Here is a 12967-nt window from a genome sequence, read left to right as displayed (position 1 = left end):
TTTCCAGTTTCCAAAGTATTCATCTTTGACCATTGCAAAGGTGCCTGTAATCATTTTGTGTACTCTGCATGCCAATAATGTTCCCTTGGCACCAAGAAACATACATACATCTTATTGAAAATAAAACTGTGACAGTGTAACTCAGACCACGAATGGAAGACTCCAAACCAAGAGTGGTTGTGTTATATTTATTAGCACAATAACACAACAATCTAAGCAACTAGATATCATAACAGGAATATTTTAATTTCACTACTGGTGAAACAGTTCCATAACAATACACAATATACTACCAAAAGTCTTGAGATAGATACATCACAAGCTACATAGGGCACTACGGCACACAGTATTTCAGACGTCTTCAATATTTAGTTGGAGATTCACGAGCATGTCAGAGACACTTTCATTACTCATTACTCACATTACATTGTGCTTCAGTCTCAGACTTAGTGTGAACGGCCCACATATCCTCGCCTGTGCTTAAGTTGTTTTGTTTTTTTTAATACTGAGAACATGTACTGTAGCTGCATACACAATGAACAAACACACAGAGACAGAGTGCAATAACTGCTGGCTGCATCGTAGACTGCTTGAATAATTGAAATGTGCAGGAACATTTTTGTTCACAATAGCAGGCAAAACCCTGACAGAACATTCACTATGTCCATTACAACAAACAAGTGTCACCATGTATTACACACTGGAAGTCTATTCAACCCGTTGGAAATGTGGGGGAAACAGAATTAAACATGCTCTTTCCATTTTCAGCAGAAAGAACAGGACAGCCAAGGCTTTCTTCATAATATCACCATGAGGTAAAGCCTTGTCATGTTTCTCTGACATGGAATAGGAGAATTGGTTTGATAAAATGCAGTTTGAATACAGATTCAGAGATATGGCCACAACTACTGGTTTAATACTTCTAGCACTAAAAAGCAAAAAATATTACAATGCAAAAGCACAACTGAACACTTACTAACACCAGTTTGGTTTAATATTCCAAGGGGCTGTGGGAAAATTATAAAAGGGGGAGAGGATTTTTTAATTTTGACTGATGTTGGGGGGGGGGTCTGATGTTTTAGGGAGAGCAGGGGAGGGTCTTTTGTCTCATCCAAAATGTATATCTTTTAGCTTTTCTTTGCAGTGTAGTTGCATAAATAAGCTTTTAATATTCAAAGAAAACATGTAAGGCTCCCAAAACATTTTACTTAATTATGAGAGAGGGATTCCAACAAGAAAACATATTTTTCTGCCCAAGTTTAAGCAGTTTTTCAGTGATTTCTGTATTTCTGGTCAGAATTTATTGAATCACAAATTTCTTAACAACCCTCAGGATGGCAAGATGAGGATCAGCCCCCCTCACTACCCCAATCATTTTCGTACCTGACCTAATGGAACCGAACCACGATCTCTTGTTTCCATCTTTGACATTGGGGGGGGTGTTCACATTCACAAATATAAAACTTACGATATCATGGAAATACCACAGCAAATTTAGTCTAATGTATGCCCTCACTAAACGGTGTCCTATGTCTATACAGGGAATGCAGGTAGCCTATTAGTCACATACTGAAATGTACTCCACAGAGACTGATGATTCACAAAACAGATTTATGGGGTTTTTTAACCCCTCAGAAACGTTATTATTTAAATTATTCAAACGTTAACCAAATCAAGATTTATGCTGCCAACAGGTAGTATGTTTTTTATATGTTGGAGAATTGTCACTTTACTAAATTCTCCTCGACATGGGATGGTGACCGGTATAGAGCCCTGCCAAAGCTGAGCTGAAACAGCCGTAAACACAGTCCCTCTACGTCAATTAAATCCTCTCTACGAGCTCTTAGCGTTTCTTTCCTTTGCAAAAGTGTTCATCTTGAAAGGGTGACATGCTTTGCCTCCAGACCCCTTTCAGTTCTGACCTTTCATGATCGTTCGTGTCATAAGCAGGAGGGGTTTCAAAGCATCAAACAACACTGCGCCCATGGTTGCCTGTTGTTGTCAAAACTTCCATTTGTGCCTCTGCTTGCAGAGCACCATGCTGAAAGCAGCCTACATGCCTCCCTGTGGGCATGTCACTGTAGCTACACCAGGCCAGTCTGCATGTGGACATGCAGCGGGTAGGGGTGGTAGACAAGCGGGGGCTGGGCCTGGGTGATGAAGTAGCTGCTGTAAATTGGCTCTGTCATGTATGGAGCCGGCTGATAGAAACAGGTGACGTTGGCCGTGTTGGGGATGGCGTTCTGCTCGCCCAGCACCCTCAGAGCCAGGACTGTGATCATGTTGAGCGTCTGTCTCCTCTCGTGTCCCATCAAACACACCGTGCTCTCATCTATCACACGCCGCAGGGTCATCAGGTAGTCGTACTTGCTCGTCTCCTCATTGCCAATGAAATGGCACTGCAAGTAGGCCTCGATCTTACGCTGCTGCTCGCTCACGTCAGGAAAGTCGATGAAGAAGCGGGAGCACATGTAGCGCTCCAAGGACTTGATCTCTGTCTCACTGGCTGGTCGGAAGTTCCTCACCAGCAGGTCGCTGTATTTTAGCAGGCCCCCTCCTCGGATCTCCTCTGGGTTGTGGGTGGCGATGAGGCGGTGGCGGAGTTGGTCCATCGCCAGTTCAAAGTCTCCGTACATGCACTCTGCTTCAACAGTGATTGTGGGCTCCCCTGATGCCCCGGCCCATGAGCTTGCCCCGCACCTGTTTGGGACAGTGTCGGCCAGCTCGGGTGTTTGCTCATTGATCTGAGGCTGAACATGTGCTGCACGTGTGTGGCTTTGAGTCTCTGAATCAGGAGGCTTCTTCGAGTGTTTTGGCTTAACAGTTTGTTCCACAGTTTCATTCGAGCCAGTCCCATCCTGAAGTGTACTGTCTGGAATGCACATGGGAGCTGTAAGGGCGTCTAAGGTCTCTGGCTTGGAGGCTGGAACATTTGAGCCATGAACTTGATCGCTGTCCAGTAAAGGAGGCTTTGGCTGAAGTGGTTTGGGTATTTCTATGGGTGGGAACAGCTGTGTTGTAAGATCTGACAAATCAGTCAGTAAAGACCATTTCTCCGGCATACTGATCATCTTTCTTGACATTTTCCTTTGCAATTTTGGTGAAGGGCAATAATCAGGTACAATGTCCTGTGATGTGCTGCACGTTTTCTTAGCTGGAGGAGGAAAGGAAAATTCAAGATGTGAATCTTGTGGGCTTGAGGTATTCTCAGTCCTGCGGATTACAGAGTCAACTTTGAACTGAGGAATTTCGGCACAATGGACTTTTTCCTGTTGAGCTGACTTGGCTGCTGGTTGGAAGGCTTGTGAGTCAGACAGCTCTTCATTACTCTGTGGCTTTAAACATGCATGTGTCATCAGTGGATCCCTGACATCTGTTAATAAAGCTTTAGGGGATGAAACTAGAGGATAATCACTGTGGAACTGTCCTTTTTCTTCTCCATTTTTTTCACACATCTCAAACACAATGTCCTCCCCTGAATGAACATCCCCTATGCCATCCACTCCCACCTGCTGTAAGTTAATGCTCTCAGGTTTTAACACCTCCTGTGCTTTGTGCTTTCCATCCGCATGCTCAACCTTTGCAAGTGGAAGCTCTGTATCAAGCACAGAAACAGCTTCATCCTGGCATGGACTTTCTCCGCTGGAGTCCTTTTCAATATCCGCTTCAACATCCCGAGGAATGCTTGATTTATTTTGCTCTTTGTTTTCATCCTCATTGTCTCTTTTAGACAAATTCCCAGCATTCAATGCCAGCTTTCCTCCTTGTTTCCTTTCAGTCTCCCAATAATACTCCAGCATACGGTCTAATATTATCTGGAAGGAGTCCACACTGAACTCAAACTGCCTTCGAAGGGAGCTGACAAATCTGAGCCCCACGGTTTTAGCTCTGTTGTTAGAAAGCGAGATAAGGCTCCATCTGTCGTGCTCATTGAAAACTTTCACCATCTTTTGCACGTAGGCCTCCTTCATTGTCAGGCAGGTGATCTTCCGTCTGTTAACTCCACAAGGAAGGAGGTCTCGTAGGCTGCCCAGCACCACCTCCTTTATCACCTGGAGGTCCTCCTGCCTGGGCAGCTCCACTCCAAAAATGATGTCCAAGTCTCTGTAGCCCAGGCAGTTATCCCTCACCAGAACGTGGCTGGCAGTTGCGCCATTCAGCCGTATATCTTTCACCTGGATGTCTCTTTCGACCAGCCGATCCTTCACCACACGAATGATGTCTTTAGCTCTCACCTGCAGTGTGGGGAAATTTCCTCGCCCGTGGATGGGGATCACCTCAGTCAAGACCGTGTCCAGAGCCTGGATTTGCTCGAGGGTCAAGTTGTGGAATCTCTTCTCTGTTTGAAGCTCCATCATCCTGACCTGTGAAATAGAGGTCTGACAAATGTATAACATTGTGGCTCATGTGAGAAATAATGGCCAATGAAAGACTGAAGCAGTACAACAGAGTAAAAAACGTGTTTTTTTATCTAAAAGAAGTTTTTTCTCAAGGCCATTTTATGGTTCTGCGGAGGCTCCACGCAGAGCTTTCGCCGTAGCCTATGTAAGTGGCCTGATGTTTATACTTGTGCGATGGTGTGTGTGTCGAGCCGGCATGTGTGTGTGTGTGTGTGTGTGGGGGGAGTGATAGAGCGAGGGAGAAGTGAGAGAGTGACGGCGCTTAGCTTCGGAGCGAGTACCGACTCTAGAGTCATAGTGAGAGTAACAAAGTGTCTCCCCTGTGCTTTCTGACCACGATGGGAAATCTGTAGCAGGAAAAGTTAACCCTCTCCTTGATTTCATGTTTATGGAGAAGGAGAACCAGGAAATGAGTCAGGGGAAATGCAACGCTACCAAGTCACAGCTGAGCGACGTGCGTTGCTGCCACGTGTAGTTACATTTTTAAATACAGTCACTGCTATGATTTTCTACAACGTTTAGCATAAACGGCAGCAACAACCGCATCGTAACGTGGCAAAGTCAACTGAATGCTGAGTGCTGCACTGTAACTAAATGAACTTTCCCATGTTGAACTTCTCTGTGCACTTGCACAAGGTAATTCAACAAGCAACAGGTTTATCTGTGACATGCAAATAAAATATGTGCTCTCACATTTATTTCTCTAACAGATCTTACAGACAAATAAAAATCTACAACATGTTGTCATGATAACAGATATTCAGCTTCAACCAATCTAATCCAGAGAAAACATTTGTAAGATGTGACTGGTTGAGAGTTTTGAAAGGGATTTTTTTTCTGACAGTGATCAAATACATTCCTGTTATCAGCGTCATCAGCTGTTTCTCACGCGATTTTACTTGTTGGTCTCACTAGATCAACATTGTTGACATGTTGAAATGCCTCCATGATCATGTGCCTGTCCGCTGGTTACAGGTGACTCCCCTGTCTGCCATTTGAATAGTGTGACAACATTATATTTGTAGGAGGGAAAAAATCATGTCATCAGTAATGAACACTGAATCCATTACTGAGGCAAAGTTTTTGCCTATTGCTAGTGAAGGACTTTCATACATATAAACCTTTATGACAACATTAGGGTTAAGGGATCAGTTAAGGATCACCAGGGTGTTTTCCATCCATTATAATACATACAATAAAAGATACTGAACTTGTTATAAATAACTTTTAATTTTCCACTTTCAGGTTTTCTTTTTAAATTTCTAAAAAGGAGAAGGAGGTTAAAGTTCAACATTTCTTATTAGATTTTTTTCTGATAGGAAATTTACCTTATTACATTTTTGCCACTGGTTTTGCTATTTTTTATTTATTTTTCCGCTGCTTTACCAAAAATAATTCTAGCAGATACATTTTCTCTCCAAATTAAGTCAAAATCTGGCAAATCGAGACTAGTCAAAATCAAGCCAGTTGTATATGAAATGTATTGTTTGAATTAGGTGAATTAGTACAATTTCCTAAAGCCTGACAGAAAATTTGAAGATGCACCAAATTTCAGGTCATCAGATTATGGTGCTTTAAATTTCACCTAAAATTATTATTATTATTATTATTATTATTATTATTATTATTATTATTATTATTATTAGTATTATTATACTTACTCTGTGTAAGATATCTCAGATGGTTTCTATTAACATTGTTATTACACTTACACATATTACACTTAAAAAATGCTGTTTAAATGTCATTACTTAATCAGAAATTGATACCAGGTTGTTCTTATGTTGTTGTTTTTAGTAATTATTCTGATATTGTTTTTTTGCATTTTTTAGATATACTTTGGATAAAGACAGAGAAAAGCATAACTGTTGTGCTTAATAAATTAAATTCATAGCCAGAGCTTAATGTAAATACTTTCAAAATGTGTTTTATATCAGTGAAAAAAATGGTAAACATGTTGATTTTATTTAGTTTTCAAGCTGTCTTGGTCATTTGATGGGCTGTAAACAGCACTTCATCATCTGTTGCACAGTGTGCGAAAAGCCCACTGCATCCTCAGCCTTGGTTAGTATTTGGCGGTCGTCAGTGTAAATGCAGTCAGTGGCAGTAACTCGGGGCACAGGGAAGCATGGCCCACAGCAGCCTCTAGTGACTCTCAGGGGTTACATCAGCTAGGTCCTGCAGCAGGACTGCTCCTCTGCCACTTGGCTTCTTTATAGATAAGACTAGGCTATATGAGTCATACAGCCCCTTGAATGAAACATCACTCAGTGGCTCCCCATAGATTATTCTCCTGTACGACACAAAATGCAACATTTAAGGTGGTGTTTTGGGTTGTGAAATTCATAAAATATTTAATCAGTAAGCCTAATAAACCTAGTAAATGGATTATAGCATATAAGAGACTATATTATTCAGCCTATAGATTGTCGTGATCTGGAGGCATACGTAGCCTATTGGTGGACTTTTTTTTTTAAATACTCCAATGACCAACAACATCTTGCACAGGCCACTTTTGTTCTTTGATGTTTAAACTCATAATGTTGCACATGTATCAATAAATCACCACTTAGCTAGCTAGTTCAAAATGATCTCAGCATCTTTATGAGCAGCCTATAGTATGTTATGGGGCATTTAAATACTCGTTACAAAACATAGATGCAGGTCACAAGTTGACAGCCAGTCTGCAAATGAACAGGCTAATATATTTAGGGGCAATGTAGGCTACTGGAGGAATATATACCAGTAACGTTAACTGCGTTTTACCAATGAGACACAATAAAAGGACAACAGCCGCATTTCAAAAACTCACCTGTAGTGTGGCCAATTTAAAATGGAAAGTAAAGCCAGAGTAGCAACACAAAAAAAGCAACAAAAAACAAACAAACACCCGACCCCGTTGGAGATGTTGATGCTGAAGTTAACACGGACAGTTTCCTCTCAGCGCAGGAGCACTGTTTCCATGGCAATCAGGCGTCACGATATTACGGAAAATCACGACGCTCGGTCTCTCTATCTAACTAGCAAGTGACAACCACTCAAGTTTGAAACAAACAAGATATCTTAGGGCCACCCAAACGAATCTGAACAGTTCGATAAAGTTTGACTTTTATTGGAGGAGCACACCGTTGTGTCAGGTTTAACTACCGGCGTGCCACCGCACTGGCCGAGCTGTTGCGGGGTGAACATCACATCAGACGGGGTGAGTCATCCTCTCTCCCCGCCGTGATCCACACCGTGAATCTAATCATCAATCAACCGTTTTCACCGCCCACTACTCCATCGGTACAACACCACATCCACTTTTATCTGACCGTATTCACACACTTAACAACACAGGCGCGGAAACCCGGATTCAAACATTAAAAGTATAGCTAGCTATTGCTTTAATGTCAATAACGGCTAGTTTTTTTTCTTTTTCATTCGTTTTTTGTGTGTGTGTGTGTGTGTGGGGGGGGGGACACTTCCCTCGTGACCGCCACCACGTGATGCTGACGTCATTCATATTTTGGTAAGACATCAGGAAGTGCAGAAGAAGGCGACCGAAACCCGAAAGGCTGAAGTTTCACTGACAAGTTTTGCTTTATTGAACTACTCTTTTGGGACTGTCCGTAAGGATTTGATATTGTTATTGTTGGATTCGCTAAGAGTCGCCTCAAGATGCCGAACATGGAAAGTATCCTTTTAAAACAGCGACGAGAAAAGGACGTAACACTGTGGTGTAACGTTAAGACCGAAAATAACAACATGGCGAGAGTTAACGTTATATGTGTGACAGACAGCTCAACAATTATTAAGTAGGTCAGATATTCAACTAAGGCACAAGTGCTGCCTTATTATATTACCTGAACATGTCATAGTCAATTCCAGCCGTCGTAAAATGGGACAGAAGGCCTTGGAAGCTTCTTGCTAATGAAACCTGCATTTAAAATGTAACGTTACTAGAGTATATAACGTTAGCTCCGAACGGACATAACGTTACGTTTACGTCAAATATACAGCTGTGATAAATGTGTTAATTTTAAATACTAGATTAAATGTCAGAAACGTTAAACCTATGGGAATAAAATAGGAACATAGAGCCACAGTTGGATTACTAATCGAGCAAACCATTTTTCCAGAAAGGGACAAAACCTAGTATGGTCTTGATTAAATGCAATTCCAACAATTATTAACAGGATCTGAGTTGAATTAATTACATAACAAATGGGAACAGGGATTTAGAGACATTATACATATATGTCAAGACCTCCCACTGCTATTTCCTCTTGCAACACTGACACTAAACAGTTATCAAAGGTTGCTTGTTGTTTTTGTGTTCTTCTTTAACCTTGTATTACAGAACAGCTCTTCAATTTAAAGTTTGCTGCCAAAGAACTCCAAAGAAATTCCAAGAAATGTGACAAAGAGGAAAAAGCAGAGAAGACTAAAGTTAAGAAAGTAAGTTGCCCTTCTGAAGCTGGTCATCAAGATGGCACATTATGATAACCCACCGGCTGGTGTTGGCTGCAGAAGATTTTACTGAACCACCTTATTTTGTGTCGTCTCTAGGCCATCCAGAAGGGGAATATGGAAGTGGCGAGGATCCATGCAGAGAATGCCATAAGACAGAAGAACCAGTCTGTGAATTTCCTGAGGATGAGTGCTCGGATAGATGCAGTGGCAGCGAGGGTCCAAACTGCAGTTACAATGAACCAGGTACATTGAATACTGGGTCACTGCATATTAGTCTATATATCAACTACGTCCCACTTCCGGGATTTTTCAGGTGCCACCGGAAATTCCACCTGATGTCCCTTATTTTTCTCTTATATTTTCTCCCATCCTGGAATGCTGTGTGGAGGAGGGTCTGGCAATGCGAGACTACTGTATACTGTTATAGGCCTTGGAAATCAGTTACAGAAGATTGCCAATTCAGGCTTAAGAAAGCTTGTTTGTTGTCATTTTAGTGATGGTGTTTTTATTTCACAGGTCACAAAATCTATGGCTGGAGTGGTGAAAGGCATGGATGCCACTCTGAAGAGTATGAATCTGGAAAAGGTAGAGTGTCATTTAAACATGAAATAAAATTGTCTTCCAATTTTCTTTTTAGCAAAAACAATGTAACTGCCATAACAGAAGTTGATAGCAAACTCATCTGAGTTATAAAACAATGTCTCACACACATGTTTTTTTTGTTGTTGTTTTTTTTTGTTTTTTTAGATTTCAGGTCTCATGGACAAATTTGAGCACCAGTTTGAAACTCTGGATGTTCAGACAGCCCATATGGAGGACACCATGAGCAGCACAACAACACTCACAACACCGCAGGTACATTTCTTTGCTGGACACTTATATTCTTTCTTGTTGTGTTTTATAAAGACAAACGCATTCACTGTAAATGTAATGTGTTTTTTCAGAATCAAGTGGAATCATTGATGCATCAACTTGCTGATGAAGCAGGGTAACCTTTCATTGCTTGTCTCAACATTTTTTTGTGAAATTGTGTTAAATCATATATACAGCTGTATGGTGTGCATTCGTAGAATACAGGCCTAGGCTGAAGCGTACATTGCGGTTATTTCAAAGTATTTGATAGGTATTAATGTTATCAACATTTTGATTATGATTAATATTTTAGACAGTATTATTTAGTATAATGTGAGCAAAGACGTTGTGTTTGTAATCTAAAAATAAGGTTTGAATGTCGGTGTGTGCATCATGTTTAGGTTGGACCTGAACATGGAGCTCCCTCAGGGAACCACAGGATCAGTGGGTACCAGCGTGGCCTCTGCAGAACAGGTACGGTACATATGCACACTTGGTGTTTAAATCGTTTATCTGGCACAGATAAACTGAAATGTACATTTAAAAGTTCAAATAAACCTGATTGCTTGTAGCAATGTAAATGAAGGGTTTATCACATAGATTGAGTGACAAAGACACAGGAAGTGTTTGTTGTTGAATTTAAACATTTAAGACGGCGTCACATTAGTGCCCACATATCTGCTAATGATACTGTGTATTTGTCAAACCAAGAGTTGATAGTCCAAATAACCCTGATTCTTCTCTCATCTTCCCTCACTAATGCCTGTGTTTGCTCTCTTTTGTCCAAAGGATGAACTGTCTAATAGGCTCGCCAAACTTCGAGATCAAATGTGAGGGACAACTGCAGTGGACTGGTCCCGTCATGCAGAGCCCCAGAACACTACCTGAATATTACTCCCAAACACCTTTTTCATTTACATGTCTTTTTCTTCTCTTTACATCTCCTGGTTCTCTGTCGAGGAGCTACTGTATCATCTTCTTGGGGATAATGTTGGTTGTGTGTTAATAATAACCTTTGGATTCTGTAAACTTACAGAGATGCTAGTTATGAAAAATGTATATATTTCTTGAATATACATATTTACCCATGAGGAAGATCTAATGTAACCTTATCATTTAATATGCATACTTAAGAACTTTATTCATTTATTTTTTATTTTTTTTATTTTTTTTCTTTATTATATATATTGAGCGTGGCAGTTATCACCCTGTATTTATAGGCCAAGGATGTTTTGGACGGGTTAACATATATGTTTTCTCTCTTCTTCATTTCGTAGTGTGAAAGACAGTCACGCTTACTTTTGAAATGACTTTGTTTAGTACTTTGTTTACAGTACACAATAAAGTTTTATAATACTTTTATCTCTTTGCTTTAAAAAAAAACGTTTTAATCATTTTTAGTCATTCCATATCAATTTCTATTTCATCTATAGTAAAATGTCCATTTTGAAAATGAACTGCAAAACAAAGTCACATACTTTATGTCCTTGGTAGAAATGGCAGTGTGTTTTTATTATTGGTGCTTCCAGCTGTCGGGGTGAACAAGAGACAAAGGGTCTCATTTATCAACAAAGTGTAGGTGCTGATATTTGTAGAAAATATATGCAATTTAGCTAATGCATATCCTCAGAGAACCAAAAGAAAAAACGTCTTAGACTAAAAGTGCATTGAGTACTAAGCATTCATAAGACGTTTTATCAGAAATACAAAGGATCCTAATATAATGTAATATAATCATATAAAAGATGACAATTAGTCTTTCAGGTGTGCCTTAAGGAGCTCTCCTTGCTTTAGTGTATTATTTCTGGCAATGTCATCGCCAGCGAATTCTCTCATTTGCCCATCAACCCAAAGGAGACGAGTGGTCCAAATTAGCTGCTCTCTGTCTTTGCCCTCTGTTTGTTGTCACTATGTCCCACTTGGTAATCATAGTTCCCTTCAAGAGGAAGTCCTTACAAACCATTTTTTAAATTGTGTGCTCCACTGCATGCAGATGAAGTCAGAACTAATCCACAGTGATGGATTAGTTTTGACTTCTCTAAAACAGTTCTGTGTAAGAAAAACATTATACTGTCTTCAGCTGAGCCATGTTCAGTAAGAGAGATATCAAATTTACCGTGGTCATCGTATTTAATGCATGTGAAGAAGTTATTTAGTTAAGGATAGCCCAAGTAAACTGTACAGATAAAGTAAGTGAAAACATATTAGCAATATTTATTTCACTGGTCTTTCTTACCTTTGACAGACTAAAAGTCACACAGCACACTTTGCTCCTTAGATAAAGCCACTGCCACACTGTGCCTAACTACCAGACACATGCATAACAGTGTGTTTACACTGTCTGTTAAAATAAATGCAAAGTCAAAGAAATGCTGAATAAAAGATTGTGTTTGAGTTACAAAAGCTGTAACTCATGGATTTACTGAGAAAGCTGGGTATGGACGGGGTCAATGTTACTAATGTGCATGAGGCCGCACAATTCGGAAGCAAACTTTTTTTTATTTTTTATACCTTATACAGCCATGGCTTATGCAAATTCCATTCAAGTGAGTAGGGGCTATCTTTGAGTCCAATAACGACATTCATAGTGGGGGTGCTTTAACATTATTATTATACAGCCATGGCTTAAACCCAACCCCTCCATAATCATGACGTTAACTTCCCTGTAGTGCCCAGTGCGAGAAACACAACATTATCTTGAACTTTGAACGAAGAAACGTATTTATTGCACACTATGGATTATTGCACACGATGGTTCATTGAACTGAAGAAAGCAGCTTTGCTAGAAAGTCATTAAACATAAGGTGAAAAAGAAAACTTTAGGCCCCAGCATTAAGCATCCCCAAGAAAGGGCACCATCATTTCGTCTCTCACATGATCTATGATTTTAATTATGATGCATGCAGGAAAAGTCAGATTTTTCTCAGTCAGATTTACCCATTCATACACGCTGCTTTACCAAAGGATATTAATTAAATTTCACATCATAAGACTTACTATAATTACTTTATTAGAGACACAAAATGTGTTATTAATTATTTGTAGGCTACTTTATCCTAAAGTATCCTGTAAACCACTAAATTAGAATCTACAGGAAGAGGAATTTAACTTAACTATTTAATTATTCATATACTCATTAATTTGTTCTTTTTATTTCTGAAAATAACTTTAATGTGCCTGTGAACGGAAAATGACACAAAGAATCAAGTGGGTAAAGCTAATATTTTTCAGTTTTACAAGGATGGTGAACGCAACCTTTT

General features: G+C 40.0%; 2 protein-coding genes across 2 annotated transcripts; one reads left to right on the top strand and one right to left on the bottom strand.

Moving 5' to 3' along the window:
• Positions 1-184: 184 nt before the first annotated feature.
• On the bottom strand, positions 185-7839 carry LOC144527733 (terminal nucleotidyltransferase 5D-like). Its single transcript, XM_078265962.1, has 2 exons — positions 7213-7839; positions 185-4379 (listed from the first exon to the last, which is right to left on the bottom strand). Exon 2 carries the CDS (start codon positions 4356-4358, stop codon positions 2085-2087), a length of 2274 nt encoding a protein of 757 aa, XP_078122088.1. The 5' UTR covers positions 4359-4379; positions 7213-7839; the 3' UTR covers positions 185-2084.
• Positions 7840-7922: 83 nt separating this feature from the next.
• Positions 7923-11069, top strand: LOC144527734 (charged multivesicular body protein 1b). The gene is made up of 8 exons (XM_078265964.1): positions 7923-8076; positions 8743-8840; positions 8952-9098; positions 9372-9440; positions 9603-9710; positions 9800-9843; positions 10109-10181; positions 10497-11069. The coding sequence occupies exons 1-8, from the start codon at positions 8061-8063 to the stop codon at positions 10539-10541; spliced, it is 600 nt and encodes a 199-aa protein (XP_078122090.1). The 5' UTR covers positions 7923-8060; the 3' UTR covers positions 10542-11069.
• Positions 11070-12967: the final 1898 nt, after the last annotated feature.

This window comes from Sander vitreus, chromosome 13 (genome assembly GCF_031162955.1).
Source record: "Sander vitreus isolate 19-12246 chromosome 13, sanVit1, whole genome shotgun sequence".
In the NCBI taxonomy this organism is placed as follows: Eukaryota; Metazoa; Chordata; class Actinopteri; order Perciformes; family Percidae; genus Sander; species Sander vitreus.
This window is presented reverse-complemented; position numbering and strand designations above follow the sequence as displayed.